General features: G+C 39.0%; 1 protein-coding gene across 1 annotated transcript; it reads left to right on the top strand.

The window, feature by feature from the left end:
• crip2 (cysteine-rich protein 2) lies at positions 1–26,583 on the top strand. The gene is made up of 8 exons (XM_036594200.1): positions 1–153; positions 14,457–14,551; positions 18,569–18,626; positions 20,920–21,057; positions 22,559–22,627; positions 22,711–22,805; positions 23,491–23,548; positions 24,309–26,583. The coding sequence occupies exons 1-8, from the start codon at positions 111–113 to the stop codon at positions 24,374–24,376; spliced, it is 624 nt and encodes a 207-aa protein (XP_036450093.1). The 5' UTR covers positions 1–110; the 3' UTR covers positions 24,377–26,583.
• The last annotated feature ends 1,389 nt before the right edge of the window (positions 26,584–27,972 follow it).

Raw genomic sequence — 27,972 nt, 5'->3', positions numbered from 1 at the left:
AGTGGGATGCTCCCAGGCTCAGTGAAATGCAAGCGCGGGAGTAAGAGACCCTGAAAGCTCCATTTATACCTACGTAATTTCGTTTGATTATTCAAACAGAGAGCTCGAGCATGGCGTCTAAGTGTCCTAAGTGCGAGAAGACCGTGTATTTCGGTAAGTTCGCTCATTCAGGTTTGTTCTCTAAATGAGCTGATTAGGCTAGTAACTTGTCACAGTCTCATCTGTTATTATATTACATGCCTGCATTGAAGTATAATACAAAATCCGATGTAAGTCATTAAAAAGTGAAGTAAAGTTAACCTGCGCACCATAGGCGGCAGTGCTGAAAGTGTTTACTGAATTCCAAAACTCAAGCGCGCACAGTAGCATCACGGTAGCATGTGGATTCTGATTTAGCCCTCATTTCCAAAATAAAAGCTTCTCAGGTTACAGCAGAACTCTTAATGACAGATGTACAGCTTTAACTTTCTCCAAGCTTTGATTTTCTTTCTCAGTTAAATTAGTTTACACGGGGTATATAACGCCACAATTTTGATTTGTAACACTATGTTTAGTATTAGACTACTGTTGATGAGATTTATACATCCAGCAAAAATATTTCTATTTCTATTTCAGATTACAGCTTCAACAAATTAAGATTTCTTTAAGATCAGCACAAATGAAAACCCTAATTATTGTCAAAAGATCACCCTAAAATGAGTTTCATCATTGATATTTGACCAAAGCAATGAGGAAACAAAAACACTTTATTTGCAAAATGCTCTAATATAGTACATATACTGAATTGATTCATATTGTAACCTGAGGAATAAGAGAATCAATGTATTTTAACCTCCTAACTGTACATGATGGTCTGCAGTGATGGTCAGTTTTGAGTATAAAAATATTACTACCCAGAGATGACACAGACAGCAGCTTTGCTCTGATCCTCTTTGTGGTCATCTGTCTTGTTCTAATTGACTGCTTATAAACACTCTCAGCCAGATGAGGAACTATTTAATATTATTATTTCTCTTTTACTTTTTTTTGCAGTCTGTGCATTCTTTTCACAGCTGTCAGTGGATTCTTGGTTTGGTCAGGCTTCTGGGATTTTATACTGTAATGGAAACAGTAGCATCCCTATTTTTGTCCTGCTCATTTCTGTTCTTTTGTGCCCAGAATTAAATTTTGACTGACATTGTGCTCTATTGTACTTCCCATTCTTTGATATGTCTCAATTACTGGCTGCGCTGGGCCGGGAAGAGCACAAACTATTATTATCCCTCTGATACTTGACCTTATTATCTCTTCTCTTTTATTTATAAGGTGAGCCGGTGGTAAAGTGACTGTGTGGTGAACAGAGACTGATGAAAATATCATATTCTTCTTTACATGGTGTGGAGCTCAGCAATTGAGCAGTAACTCATGATGTCTGCAAAGCTGGCAGGAGGTTAAAATCAATGGGGTCAGTGGAAGCAGGGTTATATAACAGCAAGTGCAGCTTTCGCAGCAGTTCATCTTATGGGCTTGCACTAGCAATGTCCCTCAAATCACTAAATTGGGGAAAAAACAGAGAACTTTACACTGGCTAGACACCATCAGATTACACTTCACCAAGGACACTAAATCACTTGTTTGGTATTTGGATCACTGAATCTGCTGAAAGCTAATGGGGGTCTTGACACTGGTGTGATGTGCTGTCATTATCCCATTTCTGAGTAGTTTCTTTTAGCTTTAGCCCCAGTGCAGTCAACTGGGGTTAAGACATTTTTCATTTTTAATGCTATATCACTTTATAAAACCCAATTATAACTGTACTGTTTTAAAGTGCAGTAATTTTGATATCCATGTACGACCATCTTTTTAAAGGCAATGTGAATCACAAAAATCCTAGCCCACATTCCTTCTGTACTGTGATGTATTTTCAGGTGAAATACTGTATCAGGGAGGGTTTCTGTGCTAACTGAGCATTTTTGCACAATGATAGGTAGGAGTTGGAGGCTAAATATTATATTATTGCGTATTATTAAAAAAGTGACAATCAAAACTTAGATGAATTGTAGGCGAGAAAAAAAGTAATTACATTTTCATGGAGAATTATGGAAAGGCAATATTTTTTTTAAAAATGAAAGAATGTGGTAGATTGTGCTTTGTGTGACCAGGGGCATGAACAAACAAGGAAAATTAGATAAATGTACATAAAGCCATAGTTGAAATACACAGCCTACTGCTTCAGTCTCCCTGCAAAACATGCTCCAGAAAACACATTTAGGCTACTGAACAGTAAACAGCAGTAGTGCTGATGATCATTTCAGATTTATTTAAACTGTAGTTGATTGTTCCAATGTCAAATAAATACAAGAGGTTTAATAAAAAGTCTTATCAATATAATACAACGTAGTGTACGTTTAAACAATCCCATGATAATATAAAATAGATGTGTGTCCATTACGCCTCTGAGAGGTTAAGGCTGTGGTGACAGTAGATTCTCCAGGGTCTGGGCCTGAACCCAGTGGCTCAGTGTACGTCATAGGGCAGCTGGGCAGGATGAATGAAGTGGAGTGTGCTAATATTATCGCCCGGCAGCTGTGGTCAGTCATGGGTGTGTTCCGCTCCTCCCTGTCCTGGAGCTCTGATGACGTCCCACTTGGACGTTGCTGCTCCAGTACGTCTGATGCTGAAACATCTGAGCATTTCTCACCCAGCCTCATACTTTCGCTCATACGTGCTTGACTCTGAGAGAAAGAGAGGAGCAGTACTCAGATTAGACACTACTTTATAATGTAAGGACTAACTTGTGTAATGTAAACAAGCATAGAAAACGGTTTTGTGTGAAATGTTTTATAGTGTTTTTAAACACAGTCAGAATACTTTTAATTTATTTGATGTTTTGACATTGTATTTACTAATATTTAGCATATTAGGAATTTAAATGAACTTTGGTATTATAAAAAGGTTGATTGGTTTTACCGTACGTCCTCTGTCTGTAAAACTTGGCCTAAATGGTATTTCCAAATGAGGTTATAGGCATTTTTTTCTCTTTGGTTAAGTGTATCCTGTTTCAAACCTAAGTGGTTAGCCGCTGTCTGGAGTGAAGCATTTTGAAGGCTTAGGCTGAACATTTTATTACTCTGTTTATCTCTTTATTGATAGGTGATCCTGCAACTATTCTTGCAGCTGGACAGCTGTTGTGAAGGTTGGCGGAAAACAGCTACTTTTCAAATGGATGGTGCATAAAGCCGTATTCCATCTTAATTTTCCTTCTTCAGAGCTTCCTTTAGCTCATAACAGAAATAAGTTTTGACTTAACTGAATGCTTGGGAAAGGATTCTCTTAACTAAATCTCATGTGGGTCATTCACAGGAGTCTGAGTAGCTTAGATGGTCATAATAAAAGTGTACACAGGGTTCCAAAAATCAATAGCCTATAGTCTCTCATAAATCACAGCGGTCGCTTCCTGCTGTTAGTTCCTGTGAATCTAGTGGTGAGCTTATATATTTTCTTCTTTATCCTTTGTGCCCAAAATGATACATCCGGGCTTTGCAAACCTGTAAATATCAAAGTGAACTGTCATAACTTGGCAACCTTGGTAACCTTGGACTTGAGGTTTGAATGCTCAGTGTAAGTACAGTAAGTACAGCTTATGCGGTTTTATCATTGTAGTCTATCAAATTGCGATTTCCATATCAGTCGATCAATCCTACTTGACATTCAATACAGTAATGATAATTCAAAAATTGTTGCTATTATTTTTTTCAGTTTTAAATTAATAATAATATTTTTTATTTAGTTAGAGCTAATGTGAAATCAGAGAAGCAGATAGAAATAATACCCAGTGCTTGAGTGTGGGAATGTGTTGGTTTCTACTGAGCTGCCTGTCTTGGTCTGTGAGAGATGGGGTGGGTGGATTGGAGGGTGAACAGAAAGAAAGGTTGAACAGGAGAGGAAAAAAGAGCCAAAGTGCTCCATCATGTTGTCCTCCACTAACAGGATCCAGCACCGTCTTGCATGACAATGAACTAACCAGGAGCTGACGTAAGACTTTAGTGACTTCAGAATGAGGCTGGCTTCACTCGCTGTCGATCTTGCTATTCGTCTGCTTCTTTCTTTATGCCCTCAGGGCCTGCATTCCTCCCTGACTGTACGTAAAAAGTGAGTCAGGCTCTCAGATCACTTTATGCATGGTAATGAGAGAGGACGTCCATATTCGCATCGCTCCTGCACTGTTTTCTGTCCACACATTAAACTAGTTCAGTAGTGGAAGAGTGTTCCGTTCCTTCTGACACCTGTTTCATTTTCACTCACTTTCATTTCAGTTCTGTGTCTCCCATTATTACCATTACCTTTTTTTTGCAATTGCAGTATGCATCAGTATAATTGCAAGATTGGTGTTTTATCCATATTGTGCAGCCGTAACTCCAATTTTTCATTCATCCGCTTTCTCTCTTTTATTTTTCTCCTTCATGCTTTTCCTTCCCACATGGTAGGGTAGCCTGTATTTTTCTGCCTGGCTACCCTACAAGCTGTGTGAATGTGCTGTCTCTGTTATATAAGCTCATTTCTTGAGCTTGCGCCTCTTGTTCAGTGGCATTGCGTAACCTGGACGCCCGCATGTCCCCTTGGGGGCTGCTCTATCTACTCTGGAACCTTCTCCTGGCAGGCATGGACCCGCACCACAGTATAATGGCCTTGTCTCAAACCTTGCAGCAAGGGTGAAGGCCTATGCCATTATGTAATGGCTGATGTGTATGTGGGACCCAGTATTATGATAGATGTTGCTCTAAATTAGGCTTCCCTTGGGGCATCAAAAATGCATAATTCATCCCCCTTGATGTGCTCTCTGTGGAGCATTTTTGTCAATTTGCTGCATTAAAAGGATCTTGGCTTTTTTGGAGTCTTATTTTTGCAAAGACTGAGATGTTTTTGCGCTGTTTGGGCTCAGAGCCACAGAAGCTCCTCTGGTGGAAAGCCATGCTTGTTCAGACTCCACTCTGAATAAAATATGTTATTGCATAACCAACTTACATCTTTAGTACCGAATTCCTTCACTGCTCTATACACTTGGGATGTCCTGATTTGATTTAAAAAAGCGGTGTCTGTATCAGCTATGTTAAGCACTATCCAGTTCCAATCCTTTGTCAGGATGTTGTACACCTTTGCATTCTATTTACACCAGAGTTGTAGAGCTGAGATACACTTAAATTATCCACAACTTGTGTTTTATTTTTAGCTAGCCACCTCTTGGTCAAAACACAGATAAATTAGGTACTTGTAAAGTCTGAGTGCAAAGTAATTGCACATATGCTACTTGTACACTACTATGCTGGAACAGAAAAGGGCCTTCCTCAAACTGTGGCCAAAAAGTTGGAAGCATATAATTCTCGAAAATGGCTTTGTGTGCTGTACTTTAACATTACCCTTCACTGGAACCAAGGGACCAAGCCCAAACTCTGAAAAACCCCCAACCATTATCCCTCCTCCACCAAACTTTACTGTTGGCACTGGGCAGTCCAATAGTTAATGTTTTCCTGGCATCCACCAAACCCAGATTCTTCCATCAGACTGTCAGATAGTGAAGCGTGATTCATCACATTCAGCCCAAGTTTCATAAACTGACTGTTGGCAAAGGTAGCATATTATAACAGTGCCACAATTCAGGTCACTGGGCTCTTCAGTGCAAAACATTCAATTAATAGTGTTTGTTTATGGAGGTTGCATGGCTATGTACTTGATTTTGTAGACCTGTTAGCAATGGGTATGGCTGAAACACCTAACCACAATAATTAAGAGTGTCCGCATACTTTTGGCCATATAGTCTATCTTGCATACCTTAGTATTGGACTGTATATTGTTTATCTACTTTCATGTATTTGAAGTTAGTTGTGCAGTTGTATTATTTACAAAAATACAAATATCAGATCGGAGGCTCTATATCGGCAGGCTCTGACTGGGGGCAAAAAAAAAATATATCCCTGCTACACACTGTAAAATGAATGTAGTGAAGAAATCTGACTATGAAAATGTGACAACAGTTGAAATATGAGGTTTGGAAATTGGTACTTGTCTGGATAATTGGAGTTTAGCATTGGCTTTAGTAGAGCTGAGAGAAGCTCTCTGAGGAAAACATGTCCCACGCTGATTGCCAGAGGAAAACTACGAGACGGGCACAGAACACCCACGTATATGAATCATGCATGCCAGAGAAGTGAGTTCATAAGGTTGCTTGGTTTGGACCTGAAGGAAACCTCACCCTGACTGAGGCGACAGTGGCTCTATGGAGCCACATCTGCAGTGCCGTTGCATCAGCCTCAAGGAGCTGAGCCAGGAAGGCACATCTGCACACCAGAGGCCTCCTGCCACACCCAGTGCTACCGCACTACTATGCAGAAGTTCAGACGCCAGTGCAAATTGGAAGTCAAAGCTTGCACTCAACTGAACAATTTAAGATATGTTTAGAGAAGCCATGGCATGCTTCCTCTAATCAAGGCTTTGGTAGAGGTTGGTTATGTTTTGCCTTAAAGGAATAGCTGGGTGAAAAATTAAGTTTAAGCTAATACTATGACAAAATGCAGGCTTCAAAATAGCTGCTGCTACTGTTCTTAGACTTTTGTCCAGCGGTGACTGACCTATAATGCCTGAACCACATGAGCAAATCTATTTGGGATGACTTAATAACTCACTTTGAGGCAAATCTATGTACAGTGCTAATTAGTACTTGTTAGCTACATTAGCCTAGTAGCTCTGATGCAAAGCTAAGGAGGAAACCTTAGACACTGAACATTCTTGGCTGATTGCTACATTTGTATTAAGGGGAAAATTATGTAAATTTGATTTATCCTTTATTGGATCAAAAGAGTTGTTACATTAAAAAGGATGATGCTAATCTGTGAATAGTGTTGTGCTAGCAGTCAGTGAACGGAGAATGTGATAGAATGGCTCACTGATTTGCCCTAGTTTTCAGTGCCCATGTTTGTCAGCGAGCAAAATCACATTAATTTCTATGGAAATCGCTGCTGCCGATTTAGCATTGCAGACCTGCAGGGTGAATAGATTCTGTGTGCGCAACACAGCCAAAACAGTAGCGCTACTGGCCAAAAAGGTGAATTTCATGTGCGAAACGGGTCAGTGCAGCCAAAGCCACCTAAACACCTAAATTCATGTCTTCATCCAGGGGTGCTACTGCTTTGGCTGCATGACCTCCTTAAGGGGTGGCCCTTCATATAGCAGAACTGCATATCCAAAACAGAGGAAATGCTAATTTAACCAGTGTCCAAGCACAACCCTTTTAACATTTCATCCCCACTGGTGCTAAATAAACACCTGAAACTGCATGATACACAGTCAGTTAAGAGATTTTATTATGCTATTTACTTTTTAACTGTGTTTTAACTGTTTATGGTAGTCTAGTTCGCTAATTGCTCTGTTAGGTCTGTGAATATATGCAGCTGCCAAGTCACCCTATTGCCACCAACTATGCCACTTCTATATAGCTTTTTGCTACAGATCAGTGTCCAGCATGAGTATAATTATCTTATATATTTATGCTCGTTTGTGTTTTATTGTGTATGGTTAGTGAGTGAGCTAGCTTGCTAACTGCACCAAAATGGAGGTCCTCTTTGTAATCATCCGGACTAACCTCAATCTCAGCCATTTAACAAGGCAACGTGTGTGTGTGTGTGATGGGAGTGCTTGTCTTTTGGCCCCAAGCCCTCAAGTACAAAGCGAACAGATCATGTAGTAATCACTGGACACTAACCGAAAAGCTACTGTGGAAGCATCTGGCATGCATGCAGAACAGTAGCAGGCAGATAAAAAGGAGAGATGTAGTTAAGGGGGTGGGGAGGTTTACAGTATACAATCCGAGCAGATGGGTCCATATTATGGTTTTTGCAGTGGAAAGAACGTCCAACAAAACATACCACTGAAATAGTTACATGAACGTTTTTACCACCTACATATACTATTCAGCTCCTGTATCTCGGCACACGGGGGATAGAGATTAGTGATGCATGCTGGGAGTTCAACTGTACAAATGTTGTTGAAGGCCTGGTGCTTATTTATCTGTGATTACACAACTCAGTTTGCCGAAGGCATAGCCAGCAAGCAAGAAATCACAACCCTCCTTCATTGCCTTTTTTCCCCTCAGTCTCCGTGGCATAGGTTTGTTGTGTTGCTGACCTCTTACGCTTGACAATTACAGAACAGCAATTAGCCCACCAGAAAAAGAACCCCCATTCAAATGGCCCCCTTAAAGACCCTCTTTAAATTACCAATGCCCTGTTATCTTTTCCCCCCTCCCTGCTACCCGCCTAATTACAGTTGCTCCACTTAAACAATTAGCCCTGTTTGTGCTGAGTGAGTTCTCACTGGCCACAGACAAACACTCAGAGACAAAGTAATTACCAGTGCCATGAAAATATTGTACAGTGTCAACTGATCTAAGCAAATATAATTGGGTGTGATTGCTGTTTGTACTTCTCTTTCCTTGCTTGCAGCGTGGAAGACTCTACAAGAACCAAACAGGCTCCTCCCTTCTGGAACATCCGATATCATCCGAGCATAATCCGATATCAGGCTAGACATGTTTACAGAGAGACTTATTTATTTGATATGCAACAGATGGATGTTAAATGCTGATTATATGAGCTCTCATATGATTCTCATAGTTCTTGAAGTAGGAGGACCGTTTTGCAGTGAGTGAAGTCTGAGTGTGATGAGAGCAGACAGTGCAGTGCATCCAAACCTGCATACATTCTGCTGAGGCTGTGGAACCCACTGTACCTTTAGCTACTGTTACACTCACTGACCTTTCTCCAGTATAAACCAATTCAACTCATCTTTGTGTTATTTATGGGGTACTCTAGATGTGAGGTGTTATCAAGGAACCTCCTCATGGACAAAAGCACAAGGAGGAATCATAAAGCATGACTAGGGAAGCACCAATCATGAATTTTTATCATCAGTTACGATGGCAATATCAATACATTGACTTTGATACAGATACGTAGGGATGGGTGATATGCCAAAAATATAATGTCAAGATTCTTCAAAACATTTTCATGATACAAAATAAGTATTGCAATGATTAGTTTGAAGTTGAAACAGATGAAAAAGACAAGCAAAGCCACTTTCTACATTTTATAAACGTTTAAGTATTGACGTAAGAGGAGATATGTATGTGAAAAAATATTGGATACCTGCATCAGCTCTGGATTCCCATATCCCATATATTGTATTCATTTTAGTTAAAATTAATTTTGGTCTTGGGAATTGAGGGATGTAGTGAGGGTGTTCAGCGTAGCTAATGCTATCCCTTGTTGTTCAGCAGATTCCTGATGTTAGTCATGCTTATCAGCCAGTCAGCAGTCTAGATTCTGGTTCAGTGATGCTGATGACACTGACTATTCGAAATCAGGCATTAAATGACACAGAATTGTTCAGTGCTCTGTACTATTTAAGGAATTTGGTACCATAAAAGTAGCATAAAAGGAGCAAATATCAGGTGATTTTGATCCTGGCAAAGCCTCTAATTGTGCATCCCTAAGCATAACAGTTATCTCTCACTGTAGCTGACATTTACTAACAACAGCAAGGAGCGCAGGACTGAAGAGCTTACCTCTGCAGCTCAAAACAAGACGTTAAGAAGCTTAGCTGCAATCAGGTGTGCATATTGCACTCTAACCTTTGTATGCTGGATAAAGCCTGATGGTGTGAGGCAGTGTATCCCCCCACACACATACACACACATACGGATAGTCTTACAGACTCCTCCATTATTGTGCCGTTCATTCTGCGAAACATGACTCCATAATGAACTACTACAGTCCTCTGTTTTCAGTCTGATGGGGACACCATTATGTGGATCTCTCTCAGGCTATTATCATGACACTGGCCATTGCCATGCTCACATCACAGAAAGCTGCAAATTAACCCTCAGACAAATTACTTATTTTGTATTATAGGTTATGAGTATTCTGACCAATATCAGATGTTCCAGAGTTTCTGAGGGTGATCCAACAAAGTTAAGTAATTTTGGTCAAAACAATGCAGGCCAGTGTTGAATCATGTAATCAAAGGTACACCAGTGAGTTATTAATATGTTGTAAGACATATCGTAAATGCAATTTGTAACAAGAACAGTATTATGTACAAATCATGCAGTCGTTCTGAGAATGAGTTAACCACTGTATTGAAGTACTGCCCTACTTACCCTTTTGAATGGACCGTTTCCATTGCTTCAGTGACACATTTTTATCATGATACGTTTTATTATCATCATAAACAATATGCTGTTCTGAGCATATCATGAAAATTGTAAGTACTTAACACAGTGCAGTATGCAAAATGTTGAATGGAAATCATTGTGGCAAGAATTTTTGATGGCAGTTTTTAAATGTGGTACTACTAGTGCATTAAGTCTGTGTCAAAATATTGTGATATGTATCGTAAAAATATTTTTGCCATATCACCCACCCCATATTAGCTCTATTTGGGAAACAGAATATTTGGGGAATTTATCTCACAATAAAGAAGAACCAAAAAGCTATTCCAAGTTTTAAAACTGTACACATGACAACCCATTCCAAAACAAAAAAACCAAAAAGATAGCAATTAAAAATATATGATAACAGGTATTATTACATTCTTAATAGTTTGGAGGAGATATAATTCAAGTCAAGTTACAAATAGGAGAGTCACAGTTGATTCATCTGAAGGCATTCAATGAAATGGTCCATATAATTTTTAACTTCTTGACTGAGCCTGTATTAATATATCATAATCTCTCCAAGTGTATAGAAGAAACCATTTCAGAAGGCCATATTTTAGATGAGTGAGAACATTTAGATTTCCACTCTCTGAGATTAATCCTTTTCTCCAAAATCATGCCAAACATTAATGCTGGCTGTTGACTATGTGGTAATATGGCAATACTGGGTCAGGAGAAATCTCTCTGTTGTACACTTCAGAAAACCAATTAAATAGATTAGCTCAAAAAGAGGACATTTTAGGGCAGAACCAAAAGGTATGAAGCAAGTTTCCATCAAATATATCGTTCAGACTTAGTGCTTGTTTGTGAATTATGGTGACCACCATGCCTATTCTGTTTAACTGAAATGATTTAAAAAACAAATATATAATTGCACAGTGACATGCTAAAGTAGCCTACAATATTTGGCTCCAGACCATGTTGGACCATAGTGTGAATGTGTGTTTTTAGTAACTGGAGAGTGTCCAGGTACTAACCAGACTGATGAGACAGTAATGACTGTGCATTCTGCAGACACCCAGACGACTATCTAACAACCTCTCGCCTCTTACAATAACAGCATCCCTTTTAACTGTAAGTCTGCATGTCTGTGCTTTGTCACACTCTGACTGGTGAGACTGGCACTGGCTGCTGCCCCACAGGAACACATTCAGCCTCTGCCCTGAAAGGCCCTTGACTCTTAATGTCTGCATGCACTGATTAGCCTCTGCTTTATTAGCAGTGATTTATGCTGTCTGGAAGTGCAGAACAGCTTTTGAACTCATTAATGTGCCTCAATATAATCAAATTTAGCCGTATTACCAGCTACCATTCAAAAGTTTTCATGATGTTAAACCAATTTTGTTGTTTAAAATGACTCCATTATGATTCCAGTGATCTGCAACTTTCAGGTTCCACGTAATCTCTAGGAAGCTGTAAAACATTAAGAAATGTTTGATGTGTCTAGAATGATGAACAGAGCTGTAAGTAATTCCCAGAATTACTGAGAAAGCTGTATAGCATTGAATGAACCTCTCAGTTATAAAAAATAATATCCATGCCTTTTATCTTGACAAAAAATGATTAGAAATACATAATTTCTGTATATTATTAATCGTTTTGTTCTTAAAACTTGAAATATTTAATAAAACATCTAAAAAAATACCTTTTAGGGCAGATTTATGAAAGAAACATTTTTCTGGAAGTCAGATGTAAGAAAAAAAGAGCAGTTAAGAAACATAAAATGTCTTCAGAATTTTGGAATTGTATGACAGAGTTTGGAGTCTTGCCCAAGGTCCCTTCTTGGGATAATGTAGGTTGGTTGCCTAGGCAGGGGATCAAAGCCTGTCTGCAGCGTGGAGGGCAGAGGTGTTACCCGTTACACTATACCAACCACTTAAATTTCTTATTTATTAACCTTAAGAACATTTTTAAGAAATACTAATACAGGTACTTTTATTGATATGCTTCTTGACTAATAACCTAATAGCCTACATAGGAAAATAAAAAGACCATTAAAAAAGGTTTCACTACAATGTTTTTTGAGAATTTACTGTTTTTATAGAGCATTGAAAAACATTCTTATTAAATTTTTAGTGTTTGTTCTAAAATCATTCTTATTCATTCATTCATTCATTCATTTATTTACTTATTTATTTATTGGGAAGGCCTCTATGAGTTCTGCATTAATATGATATGATTCCAAGTTTTTAAAAGGTAATTTATGTCTCTTTGCTGGAGTACAACAAGTAACAGGGAGCATTTTGTTTCAAGGTTTCACGGTGCATTTGATGATACAGAAAGCTTTCTGCTAGCAGCGAACCTGATCCCTGCTGCCCTGAGCCAGATCCCTGGAGAGAGAGTGAGGGGGCAGTTGGACTGACAGACTAAAAACAATACTCCCTCTTCAGGCGGGAAGGCCAGGGAGGAGGAGGGAGCTGGAGGAAACTGGCTGCTCTCTCTGGTGATTGTGCCCAGGCCTGATAAGACGAGATGTTTCCTCTGGCTTCCCCAGCATGGCTCCATTCTGCATTGTGTAGATGGAGGAGATTTATAATTGGAATGAGTATTCTTAGGGTTGGGGGTTCTGTCTGGGGAAGCCACTCGGGACGCTTATGAAGGGACGGAAACGGGACGGAGGAACAGGGAGAGGGGGTATACAAAGGAATCTGTATGAACTGTTGACACCAGGCTATCCAGCTGCAGCTGGACCGCAGCCACTGCTTTTCCTTTTCATATGCATCAAAACATCCTTTTAGCAAAGGAGAAATACATGTAACAAGGGAACTCCCCATCTTTAGTTGAAATCACCCATTACAAATATAATGGACCATTTAAACTCAGCTCATTGCTTTTTAATAGCCAGTGAAGTAAGCAAAGACCTAATGCCTCTGAAAAATCCCAAATGAAACCAGTAGTCCGGGGGTATCCAGTCTTACCAAAAAAGGGCCAAACCAGCATTTTCATTCCAAATCAGCAGCAGCACACCTGACTTGTTTATCAGTTTGTCTCAATCTTCAAACAATTGGTCATGTGTGCTGACACTTTGCTGGAATGAAAACCTGCAGGCATGCTAGCCCTTTGTGGATAAGACTGGACAACCCTGCAGTAGTCCTTTGTCCGTTTAGTTTCATAGAATGTTTTAGAGTGTTTGTCATAATTAGAAGAAAGCCCTCTCTGGAAATTCAAAGCATGCTTTGTTCTTTCTGGTGCTTTAGGCTACAGAAGGACCAATAAGATGTTTCTAAAGTGATGCACACTTTCAAGACACTTACTAGTTTAATGGCTTACTCTACTGTGGTGCGAAAAACGTCATAGTATACTGGAAACCAGTTGAAGTATTCTTGCATCCAATCTAGAGAATAGTGTAAATCAGTGGCCAACTCTGGTCCTTGGGATTTACCTTGCAGTGTACCTACTCCAGCTAATTAAGAACTTCAGAAGTCCCTGATTGGCTGGATCAGATTCATTAGTGTATAGCAGTGATTCCCATCCCTGGTCCTGGAGTACTCCCTGCCCTGCACATTTTAGTGTTTTCCCTGCTCCCAACACACCTGATTCAACTTATCAGCTAATGAACAAGCACTTCCTGAGCTGAAGTGTTTAAGTTGGGAACCTGTGGTGTAAAGTAAGAGGTGGGTTGGATGTAGTTGGATCTAAACTCTACAGCAGGAGTGTCCAGTCCTGGTCCTGGAGATCTAACACCCTGGAGAGTTCAGATCCAGCACTCCTGGATCTAACATTCAGATGCCCCTGAAAGCCTTTATTACCTCGATCATATGTGTTAGATTAGGGTTGAAGCTAAACTCTTCAGGGTGGTACATCTCCAGGACCAGGACTGAGCACCCCTGCTATACAGGAAAACAAAACTCCAGGAGGAGGGTTGGTGACCATCGGAGTAAATGCTAAGATTCAGGGAAGCAGCTGAAGGTAACTGTACAAGTTCTTAAAATGACTGGTGAGCACTCTTTAAAATAAAGGCTTTACACTTAATACTATGTATTATAAGTTATATAAAAAGGTTCTTTTAAACCAGTCCTCAGGAGGGACCCCCCAAAGAGTCCAGATCCAACTTAACTTTCAGTACATACATATATGTTACCATTTCCTTTTCAGAGTACAGTGGTGACGTCACTTCTGTTAATCAGACTGTTTTACAAGATTCTTTCTTTCTTCTGTTTCCCTCTTTTCCCCTCTCACCCCCCTCTCGCTCTCTTTGTTCATCTACTAGCGGAGAAGGTGACTTCTCTGGGGAAGGATTGGCACAAGTTCTGCCTCAAGTGTGAGCGCTGCAACAAGACCCTGACAGCAGGTGGCCATGCTGAGGTGAGTGTGAATGGGGTAGTAATGAGTCAGGCTGCAGCAAACAGTTATTTCTATAACTGATTAATCTCTCTCAACTCTTATTTAATTAATCGGCTAAATGAACCAGTTTCCTTTCACTTTGACTCCATTGCAGCTGTTCAAAGTTCTGTATGTGCTGCACCATCATGATATTGTGATGCAAAAAGGTGACAGTACATTGTGAAGTACACACCAAAGTATACAACAACAACAGCAACTCTGTCCAGCATGTTCATTTGTGAGCTGTACAACAATATGAAAACAGTCACCAGCAGATTTCTTTATTCAAATTTTGTTCAATATATTGTGAGAATATACAGTCTTGAACCCACTATTTAGAATTGTTTAGAATTGTGGACTGAGGGCATCATTACACTATATATATCTTTTTATGTTACAACAAAATAAAATAAACAAAATAAAAGGCATAATGTCCCAACAATACATGTAGTGTATTGTAGATTTTGAATGACTTTATGTAGTATATGAACATTGTAAGATACTTTTATTTTTACTTGACAGGTGAACTGTTTTACATTATCAGCATCATGAAAACAACTAATCATTTTATCAACTAATCACTGCAGCCCAACAATGAGTGTGGACACTGTGAAGGAGCACATTCATGAGCTTGTTTGAGCACATACCCCCATCTTTTTGCAGGCTAGCAGAGAGAGCTACATATTGACTTTCTGACACTTTGCGTTTGCATCAGATGCTCAGTTAGCTGTTCCATTCGAAGAAACTAACACTGGCCTTCAGTGCCCCAGGCGAATGGTGTGTGGCGTTGTGTGTGGGGTGTTGGGCAGCACTGTGCTCAGCTCGACTCGGATCTTCCATTTAGTTTCACTTAGCAGGCAGAAATACATTCAAACGAGGATCTTCAGTGAGGCAACACTATATAAGGACTAATTAAATGAATAAAGGCCACAACAAAAAGAATGCAGTCAAACTACCTTGACTGTGAGACTTAGTCATGCTATTTAATTGTAGTGCATCATGCAGAGGCCTTTTCTTTCTTTCCTTCTGCAGTTAGCTGAGAGACTGCTGCACTTTAATTAAGCATTTAAACGATCCCCAGAGGATAGTCTGCTGTGATTGGCTAGGATTCTTATGCTGTCAGGGCCTTCCTGTTTTCATGCCTCTACACTAATGAAATTCCTCTTGCTCCTCATAATCCAACATCTTGAGACATCACAGTCTACATTGTCTCCACAGCTGTGACTATGCCATTTTTGTACCAAATTCATAAAATATTGATTGTCTACTTCATTGTCATACAGAACATGGAAATCCTTTGTCACTCAGCCTACTCAGTCTGCTAATGCACAGTTTACTGTCAATTATCAAACTGTAGCTTCATGAAAAGGAGTCATATAAAACACAGCAGAGGTGCACAGAAATGTCTAGCTTTTATAATTGTAAATCTTATTAGCTGGCCTCCCTGAGTTACACTGTTTCATAGTAGCTGCCAGCTCTTTTCAAATTCTGTCTGAATTTGATGATGCCAGATGTTAACCACATCTTCTTGTACGTCGTACTTCTGCTGCGGCTTCCGGTCTTGCACCGGCTTTGATGTGAGATGCCAAACATTCTCAATAGGGTTGAGGTTTGGTGGACTGCAAAAAAGCCATTAATAATACCACAGGTGTACAATAGTTTTTACAGGAGTGTAGATCTAAGCTAGTAACAGGAGGATGTGATGATTCACAGGCACCAAGGGAGAAATAAGTCCCATTTCAATCAACAACAGAGGCTCCAGGCATAATGATTACTGCCTTGTGAACCCCAAAATGTCCTCTTGTTTTTTTCATTAGACTCCCAGGACCTTGCTAAGTGCAGGAAGTATCTGACCTTTGCATTTACTACAGGAAAGAGGGCCTTTGTCATCCCTGATTGGAAGTTGGTGTGCAATTGTAATCTCTGGATGGGGATTTATACGTACCCTCGACTGACATCACCACCAAATCTGGATGTAGGTCATGGTTGCTATGGTGAGGGCATGGCCTCTGTTAAGGCTGTACTTTGTTCTCATGGATATAAAGTCAGGTTTACAAATCATGAGGGTGAGATGTGTGTTTTTCACCTTGAAAGCTGTCACTGAACTAATCACTGATAGTGATGTAGTTATCTGAAATAGCAAGGTTAGTGCACTAAGGTCCAGAGGTGTGTTTCTGTTTAGTGGCTGAAACCCAGCATGGCTCCCTGTGGACATGCTCTGTGGGATATGTTCATGAATGATGGCAGATGGTCTTCCAGAAATTACTTGACAGTACTCTGTTTTAACACAGAAAGATTAATCGTCAGTCAGGTGTCCTCCTCCTGGTGGACCTATAAGGGGTTCAGTAGTTGGCGTCTGAGAGACTGTAGAGACTCAAATATCAGGTTGTGGGACCTAAAGTTTTTAAGAAATGAGTGGGCTGGGGATGCTAGACCATCTCCCTGGTTTCTTCAGGGAAAGAAGCCTGGCCATGCTGCTGCAGTGAAATGGGAGCTGATGGGGGGTTGTTGAGAGCTGTCACCAGTTCTATGAATCCCTGCCTGCAGTGGTAATCTGGAAAAGCCATCTTTCTTGTTTTCCCATTTGTTTGAAATGTAGCTACTTTTGCCCACCTTAGAAAAGGCCTTCTGAGTTTTAATTACATCACCATGCACCAGCGAGCAGGGAAAATATTATCCAGTAATATCACCTGCCACTCCCATAACTCCCACTTATCATTGAGCAAAATGTGTAGCTAACTCGAGACCCTCCCTGATACCACGTTTCACTCAGAAATGCGTCACAGTACGAAAGGAAAATACATTCGGATTTCTGATTCACACTGACCTTCAGGAGCTAACAATTCAGAAAACCAATAATATTGGTCGACATAACTTTATATGGTCAAAACCTACACAGACTCCAGTAGTTTTAGTTAAAAGGTGATTTACTGCATATGACTATGACTTATTAAATATGATTGAGAGATTTCTTAAAATTAAATAAGCAACACATCTTAAAATATGAAAATGAAACAAGGCACAAATGACCTCATGTTTAGCATGCAAAAAATTCTCCACAAGGGTGCGCTATTAACACTCAAATTTAGAGTTTGGTGTTTCATAAAAGCAGTGCTTTGCATCAGTTATACTATGTGTCATTGGTTTTAAACAGGATCACGTTTCTAAATGTTTTTCTTGGGTAAGATTAAAGAAATATTATTGGTGCTTTATCAATTGGATTTCCACTGATGATTACAAAATCCATAGATTAATGTCAGCAGAATTTATGTATGATATATTATCAGGACCCTATATTAATGTCAATATTACAGTCATACTCTGAAGAGATAAGCTTCTGCTCATTTCCTTTTTTAGCAGGCTTGATAATGTAAGAACCGGTCTTGGCCACTTGACATGTTGTGATGGTGTCTGGCTTGAGGGCCTTTGTGCCATTACCCGGTTTTTCCCCCAGCATAGCTTTGTTGGCACAGGGCCACTGGTGCTGACCCTGTCAGTGACTTTACCCACAACTGCCTGTTCCCATGACAACCTCACCCCAGTGTGCCTCTGACTATTCTATTAAAGTCTGATACAAAAGTGAACAAAAGTGAATGTTATCCATATTCCACTCATACATACACACCTGTCTGCAGACAGTAGTTTATGAATCAACAGAGACTGTTTCCTGGTAACCGCTGTCAGTGTTATCCGGAAAAGAGAGCAGGTGCCAAGGGATAACAAGCCTTTCTTTGGCTTTTAGACTCAAGTGGATTAGTTCGGGAAGGACTGTGTACAAGCATCAGCTTAAAATGGAAAGCGAGCATCTAGCCAAATTAAAGCCACCACGGACGAAGCAGTGAGAATACAAACACACACAACTGGATTAAGGTTTTCAGATTCAATCACACTCGTAATGGATGGAGGTATAAAGGGGTGGGGGAGCACTGTAAGGTATAAACAGTTGCCAATTTTTTCTCATTCATGTCTTCCTCACATTCTTCCCCATCTTTCTCACAGCATGACGGGAAGCCTTACTGTCACAAGCCGTGCTATGCTGCCCTCTTTGGGCCAAAAGGTGAGAACAGACTTCATGTTTATGAGTGAAAGTTTGTACTGCCACACTTTACTACAAAGTTTAGAGTTTAAAAAAAAAAATGAAATGCTGATAAATGCTAATAAAAACAGAAAGCAATGATTAGCACATTCTGCTGATTATTAATAATAATCCTCAGTAATATATTATGAGCTGTATTAATCTGAAAACAGCACAATTATTACAACAGAAGAATATTTTTGTCATTATTATTATTATTATTACTATTATTACTTGATTACTTTTGTTCTATATGCAGTTAGTACATGGTTATCTGCTGAGAGTTGCTAATCCTATACAAGCGAACCTTATCGTGATGTGTAAATGACATCATTTTACTTGTAGGCTTGTGAGAGTGTACAAACTTCAAGTCCATAAAAGTCAGGACAGTATGTGAAATGTTAATAAAAACAGAAAGAAACGATTATTAACTTCTTTTTGACCTGTATTAAATTGAAGAAGTATAAAACACAATATTTTATGTTTTGTCTTAAGAACTATATTGTTTCTTTTGTTTTATAAATATACAAAACTTTGATTCCTGCAACATGTTTCAAAAAATCTGGGACATCCCCTTTCCTTTTTCCTTTTAACGTTTGGGGACTGAAGGCACCAACTGATCGATATAATTTTTTGACATTATTCAGTTCTAAGTCTTCACTTGCGCAGCTGCACAGGGTCCTTATTGTCATGTTTTGCACTTCATAATGTGCAGCATATTTCAAAGGGAGACTGGTCTGGACTACAGGCAGGGCAGTCTAGCACCCACACTCTCTGATTACGCAGCCATGCTGTGGTAACATGCAGAAAGTGGCTTGGTGATGTCTTGTTGAAAGAAGCGTGGACGTCCCTGAAAAAGTCAGCTTAGGCTGCTCCAAGCTTATGTTGCTCCAAAATGTGCATATATCGTTCAGCATTAATGATGCCTTCACAGATGTGCTTCACTAATATGCTTCCAAACCAGACAGAACCTCACTCTGAACTTTATGCTGGTAATAATCTGGGTGGTTGTTTGTTATCTTCTTTGGCCCAGAAAACAACATCCATTTTTTTCCATAAACATGTTGAAAGGTTGACTTGTCAGATCACAATACACATTTCTGCTGTGCATAAGTCTATTTTATTAGCTGGAGCTCAGAGAAATCATGGTATTTCTGGAGGGTGCTGACAAGTATATTCCGCTGTGTGTAGTACAGTCTTAACTTGCAGTGACAAACAACATGTTGTCAAAGTATTCCTGAGCCCATGCGATTTTGTAAAATCATCAAAAGATCTCTGAAAAACTGACTGAGAAATACCTAAAATCTTTGCTATCACTCGTTGAGGAATATTGTTCTTCATGTGTTCGATGACTTGCTGATACATTGTTTGGCAAAGTGGTGAGCCTCAACTAGGACTAGGCCCTTTCTGGATGCTCCTTTTATACCCAAGTATGATAGCATCACCTGTTTTTTTTTGTTTGTTTGTTTGTTTTTTTTTTCACATGATCCTTGTGTTCCTAGTGTTAGATTGCCCCTGTCCCAACCTTTTTTGAATGTGTTGCAGGCATCAATTTCAGAATGATCATATATTTACAAAAATTACAATGAAGTTGATAAGGTGAAATATAAAATAACTAGTGTTTCTACTGTTTCCATTTAAATACTGGTCAAAGTGGAGTTACAAATCACTGCTTTTTGTTTTTATTTGTATTCCACACACTGTCCCAAATTCTTTTTTTAATTGAAGTTTGTACCTTGTGATTATATTTGATAATACCGAATTCAAGACCAATGGAAGACCATCATCACCAAATGAGTGTACATAGAGACTTTCTCTTTTTGGGCATACATACTGTGAATAATCAGTAAACAGTAAGAGCCTATGCCTCACCATACTATATCTTGAAAGCCATTATAACTGCCAATAAAAAATAGGTCAGATAAACGAAGGGAAACTAAAATGAATTAATTTAATTCAAACTGATGTGCACAGTTCATGCTAGTTCATGCATGTAATTTCCTGTAAATGAAAAGAAATTGATTGCTCTTATTGTGTTCCCATATTAAGGAGGGCTCCCTGCTGGGCAATAGAGAAGGCATGGTAAAAATGAACAAAAATGATGAGTAGTGAAGACTATTTGAATTTAAATTTCACCAGAACAAGTACAGTTCGTGTTATATTTTAAACACTGTACTTGTTATGAGGCTTGGACTCAACTAGAAAGATAATTACTTTAAAACACATATATTCCTGAGTGGTCATGTCATGACTTTGGTATTTGCTTCTTCCGCAGGTGTTAACATTGGGGGAGCAGGATCCTATGTGTATGAGACCCCTGTCAGTAACAACCCACCTCCAGCCACCTCCGTGGACTCAGCATCCAAACCTGAAGAGAAGAGGATCCCAGCAACCAGCAAGCCACCGTCTAAAGGTACCCTCAACTACACCTACACCAGACCTGGCAGAGGGATTATTTAGGCTAGGGTGCAAAAAATTACAGGGGGGGCACAACTACATTCACCCAATGAATGGCTGTTATACAGGCTTATCTGTTTTTACAACCAGTCAATGCACAACAGCTGTCTTTCGTCAAGCATATGCATTTTGGCATTTATCAGACACTCTTATCCAGATTGACTTACAAAAGTGCTTTGTTGTCTATTCCACTCAGAGAATGTATCTTTAGCTACTATAAATAGGTTCAAATGTTAGTCCAAATAGGTTTGAGTACATTTTGTAGATGTTCTACAGAGAACACATTTCTGCTAATTTTAATACACAATGAAATTAAATTAAATTTAATTTAACATTTTGGAAAAAAAATATGAAATATAAAATGTGGCCTGTGCAAAAGTTATAGTACATTATATATTTTAGGTTTATTATTCCCAAAATATTAAACTCAGCAAATATGTATTTAAAATTATGCATATGAAATTATGCATTAAATTGGCAGAAAAATGTAATATTTGAGTTGTGTTTGTTCTATGTAGAGGATGTGTTAACTTATTTTTACTTAGAAAATCAACAAAACATGTAATTTGACCAGGGATGTTCAACCTTTTGCATAAGACTATACCCTTAAGCTAACATATGGCCAGAAACAAGAGTCAGTGCTGATACCTAAAATGGAAGATACACAATATAAAATGAAGAAATATCATTGTGCAAATACAAGACATTTTAAAAAGTACAAGCAATGTATTGCATTATTATTATAGCTATATTATATTATAGCTATATTATAACCTACTAACCAAATACTTGAAGTAAAATATTAACTAAACAGCAGCATACCACCTGCACTAGTATTTCCAATCCAAGTTTTAAACTCTTGTGAAAAGCAAACAAAATACATATTTACAATGGCAACACTGATTTTAAATCTCAGTGTTATGTTCTTATCCAGATCCATAAAAATATAATTGTGATGAAAAGCCAATATGTCAAGAGTAAACATGTCAATATGCCAACAGTCAACCAAACTGAAAACAGTAGCGCACAGATATATTTGATTGGCTCATGTGATATTACGGGTCACAGGTCTGCTCATCTGGGAAATCCAAGTCATTGCTGTGAATTGCACCTTGCAGGACAAAAAAGGAATGCAAAGCTGAGGGGGCACTGAGGTTCACTGTAGAATCTTAAGCAGTGATATTGCTACTAATGAACTTGCGCCTGTTGGCTGAGTTGAACTAAGAAAGTCAAAGCTGGTGGTTTTCTCAGTGAAAAGGCCAAGAACCTCAAAGCAGCTCACTCTGGGGACCCTGAGGCCAGTCATTCCAGCTTTTCCCACACTGCAGGCCAGAAGCCACACATCCTGAACACTGTTATTCTTCATTACGCAAAGCCCAGCAAAAACAGCAAGACAGGGTCAGTTGTCTGAGTGTGTGACTATGCGCACTGGCTCAAATGTGTTTTTCTCATTTCAGCTGGAAGCATCACCACCTTTTCTGGAGAGGCCAGCATGTGCCCCAGATGTAACAAGAAGGTCTACTTCGGTAGGTATCTGCTTGAACTTGGTAACATATGACATAGCTCGTGATAACAGAAAGCTTAACAATGCTTCATTTCCTTGTGGCAGCCGAGAAGGTGACGTCTCTGGGTAAAGACTGGCATCGGCCCTGTCTGCGCTGTGAGAGGTGCAGCAAGACTCTGGCAGCAGGCAGTCATGCAGAGGTGAGGGAACGAGATCAAAGACTCAGCAGCTGAAATGACAGTGTAATTACAGTTCTGCACCTTTCACTCAGAATAAGGATGAGCGGAAAGGTTGTATGCAGCGACTATCTTCAATGCATGGATAGAAACTTTGGATCTTGGAGCAAAATCGAGACTTACAAACAGAAACTGTACTCATCAAAAACAGTCATGTGCAAAAGTTTGAACACCCCTGGTGCAGATGTGTATTTTCTGGAGAGGATGTGGTAACTTATTTTCACTTAGAAAATCAACAAAAAATATCATTTGACCAGGGTGCCCAAACTTTTGCATATGACTGTAAGAAATATACAAAAGTCACTAAAGACATTAGAATAGTGTATAGATAAAGTCAATGATTTGGATGTACTATTACAGATATGTATGTGTTATTACTATTTAAACAATACTCACTATAACTATACAGTAACACCTGCAGATGTACCACTGACAGTAAGGTATCAGTGCAGTGTAATTTTCACAGGTTACATAAAGTTTGTTTTACAAAACCATTATTTAATAAATCATTTCATTAATTTATTTTAAATGTTTAGTTTAAATGACCATTTCAATTCTTCATAAAAAAAATCTTTCACTTTAAAGCTTTGTTTTTGTGTAAGATGTTCACATATTCTGATGACATGTTTTTGTTTCTATGTTTTGACAGCATGATGGCCAGCCCTACTGTCATAAACCATGCTATGCTGTGCTCTTTGGGCCAAAAGGTACAAAACATGTTTAACCTCTAAGGGGTGCTGTTGTTCAATTCAATAATGCTGCCATCAGCTTGCAGATTTTTAATGTATTATAATTAAGGTTGTACTGGTCATGAATATTTATGTATGATTCCTATTTCTCTACAGCCAACACACTAGCACATTTCCAATACTTTCTATCAGCCAAAGTTGCAATATAAATATGATTTACTCTTACTTTTTACTTTAATGAGCCAAACTGGCAATCTTTAACAAAAAAATCAGTTGCCCATTTAAATAACATGAGTCAAATAAAATGCTGCACCAAATTAAGAGGCAACTGGCTATTAAACACCTTCAGTTATTGTTATTCATAATTATACTTATTACTTATTATACATATGTCATGAAGGTGCACGTTTATCAGCAGCATTCAAATACAGCATGAGTGAACTTACCTGCCTCAGGATATTTACATCATAAAATTGCCACACAGATTGGTTAAAATAAGCATTGATTGCCAAATGCATGTTTGGAACTGATTTCAATCTTAGCTGATTATGATCGTGTATCCCTAATTGTGATAATCAATACACCTATAGTATATAATCTTGATAAGAAGCAAATATTTTCCTATAACTTCCTATAACCAACTTGTTTACTGTGTTGTATGTTCATAGTCATAATGCACAGTCTGTTCTTCTCTGTACATCATTTGTTCTACTTTCAAAGTCTAAATGTGTGTGGAAGGTCGTTGTTTGAAGGGATTGCTCCATTATTGTGCTTTCAGGAGTGAACACAGGTGGTGTCGGCAGCTACATCTATGACAAGGAGCCCAACACAGAGGCCCAGCCATAAACCTGCATCTTCGCAACCTCTCTACTCTACAATCACAAACCTCCACTACAAACACAGCCACTACCATCAGCTCACACATGCTCATACACACCCCACACACCCCAACCTCCAGCCATGCCTACTGAAACCAGTGCCAACGTGGATCTCTCTGCAAAAGTGATGCCACATACTGCAACCTTTTCTTATTTTACTACTTTACCCTTTTTTTACTATGCCTGATCACTTAGTTTTGAGTGAAACAGTCCTGCTCCTGCACTCTAATGGCACAGTCTGCAGTGTGCCAACGGCATGTGACGCAAGAACTTGCCTACAAGAAGTCATTAATCTGACCACCTTGTCACCTACTCTGTCTGTTACGTTTTCTATAAGTTTATATACACTATATGTCCAAAACTTTTCAGACACCCCTCCTCATAAGTACGTTTAACTACTTTAAGGTGTACCCATTGCTGACACAGATGTTCAGCTGCACTCACATGTGTATAATATCAATAGAAAAGCATTGCCAATAGAATACTCTGGAGCAGCCACACATGAGCCTAATGTCACCTTGTCCAAATTCAAGCATCAGCTAGAGGGGTATAAAAAAACTCTTCAACAGTGGGCTGTAGGCAGTGGCACTGTGGTTTGTGGAGTGATGGAGCACCATACAATACTTTTGGGATGAGTTGGAGTGCAGTTTGAGATCCATAACTAATCATTCAACATTAGTACCTGACCTCACCAATGCTCTTGTTGCTGATTGCAATTGAATCCTCACAGCAGTTTTACTCTTTCAGAGGAGTAGAAGCTGTTACTGCAATAAAGGGAAGACAAGCTCCTTGTTAATACCCTTGATTGCAGATGTCTACAAACATTTGGACATAAAGTGTATGTCTTCTTAAAGGTAAAGCAATAGTTTGGTGAAAAATGAAACTTCCACTTGCATTAAATGCAGTGCATTAGCCAAGAAAAGTTTTGTGTCCGAGGTTTGCTTGTGTAGTTTTGCACTGAAGCTACAAGATTAAATGGTAGATATTAGTGAAACTACAAGGCTAAATGGTAGATATTAGTGAAACTGCAAGGCTAAATGGTAGATATTAGCTTCTATTGCATTGTTAGCTATGTTATCCTCCGGTGCAAGCTAAAGAAGCTAACTTCAGACACCAAACATTGTGTAAATTAGATTTTTTATCAAAATATTGCTTTAAAGTAGTGCTAGATCTCAGCTTCTTCCAATATAAAACAATAGGGCCTGGCCACTTTACACCTTTGTCTACATTGCATTGATATCAGCTAAATATAACAAAGACAAAAGTTCTAAGGGAGCTTTTTTTCAGATGTGGTGGAGCCGGGTTGTTTTAATGGTCTGCTGACATGCAGATCAATCTCACCTCAGAGCCTCCTCACACAGGTGCAGCACAGGAGCACTTTGCCATAAATCTATGAGATATTCACCAACCAAGATTTGCTCTTTGGCTGCCTAACAGCATTCCTAAGTCAAAGTATTTTAGCTTTAGTTTAAAATTTACACCGACAGTAAAGACTCTTATTTTAAGAGGGTGCAGACTCCTGTATATGTTAAAGCTCACAGCGTGTTGAGAGGTACAGAGGGCTTTGTGATAGGTGCCTACTGATTGAGTAGCTGAGACAACTATTTATGGGGCTGTTTTCGAACATTGGCCTAAGATCAAGGAGTAAAAGAAACGAATAAGCTGTTCAGTGAATTGTGTGGTCTGAATATTAGAGAACTGCCCGCATATCTCCTTGTGATGAAACTACATACATTTGCAAGTAGAAAGTAGCTGATAGAAACCTTTAAGTTAAACTTTAATGACAATACGTTCTTATGGAATGTGCATTAGTACTCAATGACTGTTATTGCCATGATATTTGTTCGCTGTAGTAGGGTTGTATATTTCTAAGGACTAACTGTTCCTTGATCATAGACAGCCCACACTTAAGTCCTGCTGCTTGTGTCTTTTTAATCCCATATTAAAGTTTATGTATGGCTCTTCCGTGCACTGCTCATCTATTTAGAATATATTTTTTTACCACTACTTTTATGTGAATGTCATTTGGATAAGGAATACATTTACCAGCCACTGTATTAGGTAGTTATTTTTTTTGTTAGCTACTTTGTATGTACACTCCTTGTCCATTTTCAGGTTCACTTGCTTAGGAGCATTCTGTAGTGAAATTATAGATAAATCTGTTTCTCTACATAATTTATTAGCCTTTCTTTACTCTCTTCATCAGTCTTCGCAATTGAGCAGGTAATATTTGAGTGGTGGAAAAACTCAGCACAAGTGTGCCAACCAAAACTATCTAGCGAACAGAAGCCTGTGACCAAAAATTGACCACTGATGAAGGGCTAGAGGATGGATAACATAAACTGTGCAGTGACAGATGAACTATTGTCTCCAACACTGCATCTATAAGGTGGACTGAAAAAGTAGGTGTGTCCACAGTAAGTGGACACAGTGTTTAAAAACTCCAGCAACACTGCTGTTTCTGATCCACTCGTACCAACATAACACACTAACACACACACACCACTACCATGTCAGTGTCGCTGCAGTGCTGAGAATGATCCACCACCCAAATATCTGAATCATGTCCTGTGGGGGTCCTGACCATTGTCGTAACCAGAATCTTACGGGTACCCATGCAAAAAAAAAGGGACCCACAGTGAATAAAAAAAAAAAACAATGTAATTTGCTTATTGTTCTGTATCAATCAAGTTGATTCTTTCAAGGCATGCTACTCCACCCATTAGCATCTAATGTTAACCTAGAGGTTTATGTTAAACTCTTTATTTGGGTTGCAATAATTATATGTCATATTTAGCTGTCTGTCACACCACCGGCCAAATAAGAATGTTACATAGATTTCCAAGAGCTCTTGCTGTGCGACATACAAATTTTGATCTATTACCTGAATGGATTGATTTGATCTTTTAAGATTTCTGAGTTAGAACCCGTAAGTGTATCATGCAGGTTGTACAGGATCTGTTTGAAAATGCTTCCATAGACAAGATGCATTATGAATAAAAGGAAAATAAATAGACAACAGGGTTGTCTGTCTAGTGTTGATGGAAGTTCACTGATGAGATATGCTGTTAAGAAACAAACTTCGTGTGAATCATGGGTGTCAGTATCTATATAAGGGGCTCAATGAAGATTTTTGGGGGCCCAGTCAGGATAGCGGCCCTAGTATTTAAACAACTGCTCCTGACCATTGATGATAAAATGGGGCTAACAAACTATGCAGAGAAGCAAACACAATCTGTGACTAGAACTGCAAAATGCACCTATATGGTTTTTGGCTTGAGACAATGGACAAAGAATGTAGCTAACATGTGTTTCTAATAAAGTGGCTAGTGAGAGTCATTAATGGGAGAAAAAGCAAAAAGGAATTGTATAACAAAATGTAAAAAATCAAAACATGTCATTTGACCAGGATACCCAAACTTTTGAAGACAACTATATCCCACAATGACATTTTTAACCATGCAGCTATTGTGAGAGTTTCTTATAGCAAAGCAAACTATAAATGAATTAGATAGCTAGAGGGCATTACCTTCATGAACTATGAGAATTATAATGAGTGTTTCT

Source organism: Colossoma macropomum, unplaced genomic scaffold (assembly GCF_904425465.1).
Source record: "Colossoma macropomum unplaced genomic scaffold, Colossoma_macropomum, whole genome shotgun sequence".
NCBI lineage: Eukaryota > Metazoa > Chordata > Actinopteri > Characiformes > Serrasalmidae > Colossoma > Colossoma macropomum.
The sequence above is the reverse complement of the archived record's forward strand: the minus strand, read 5'-3'. Positions and strand labels throughout refer to the sequence as shown.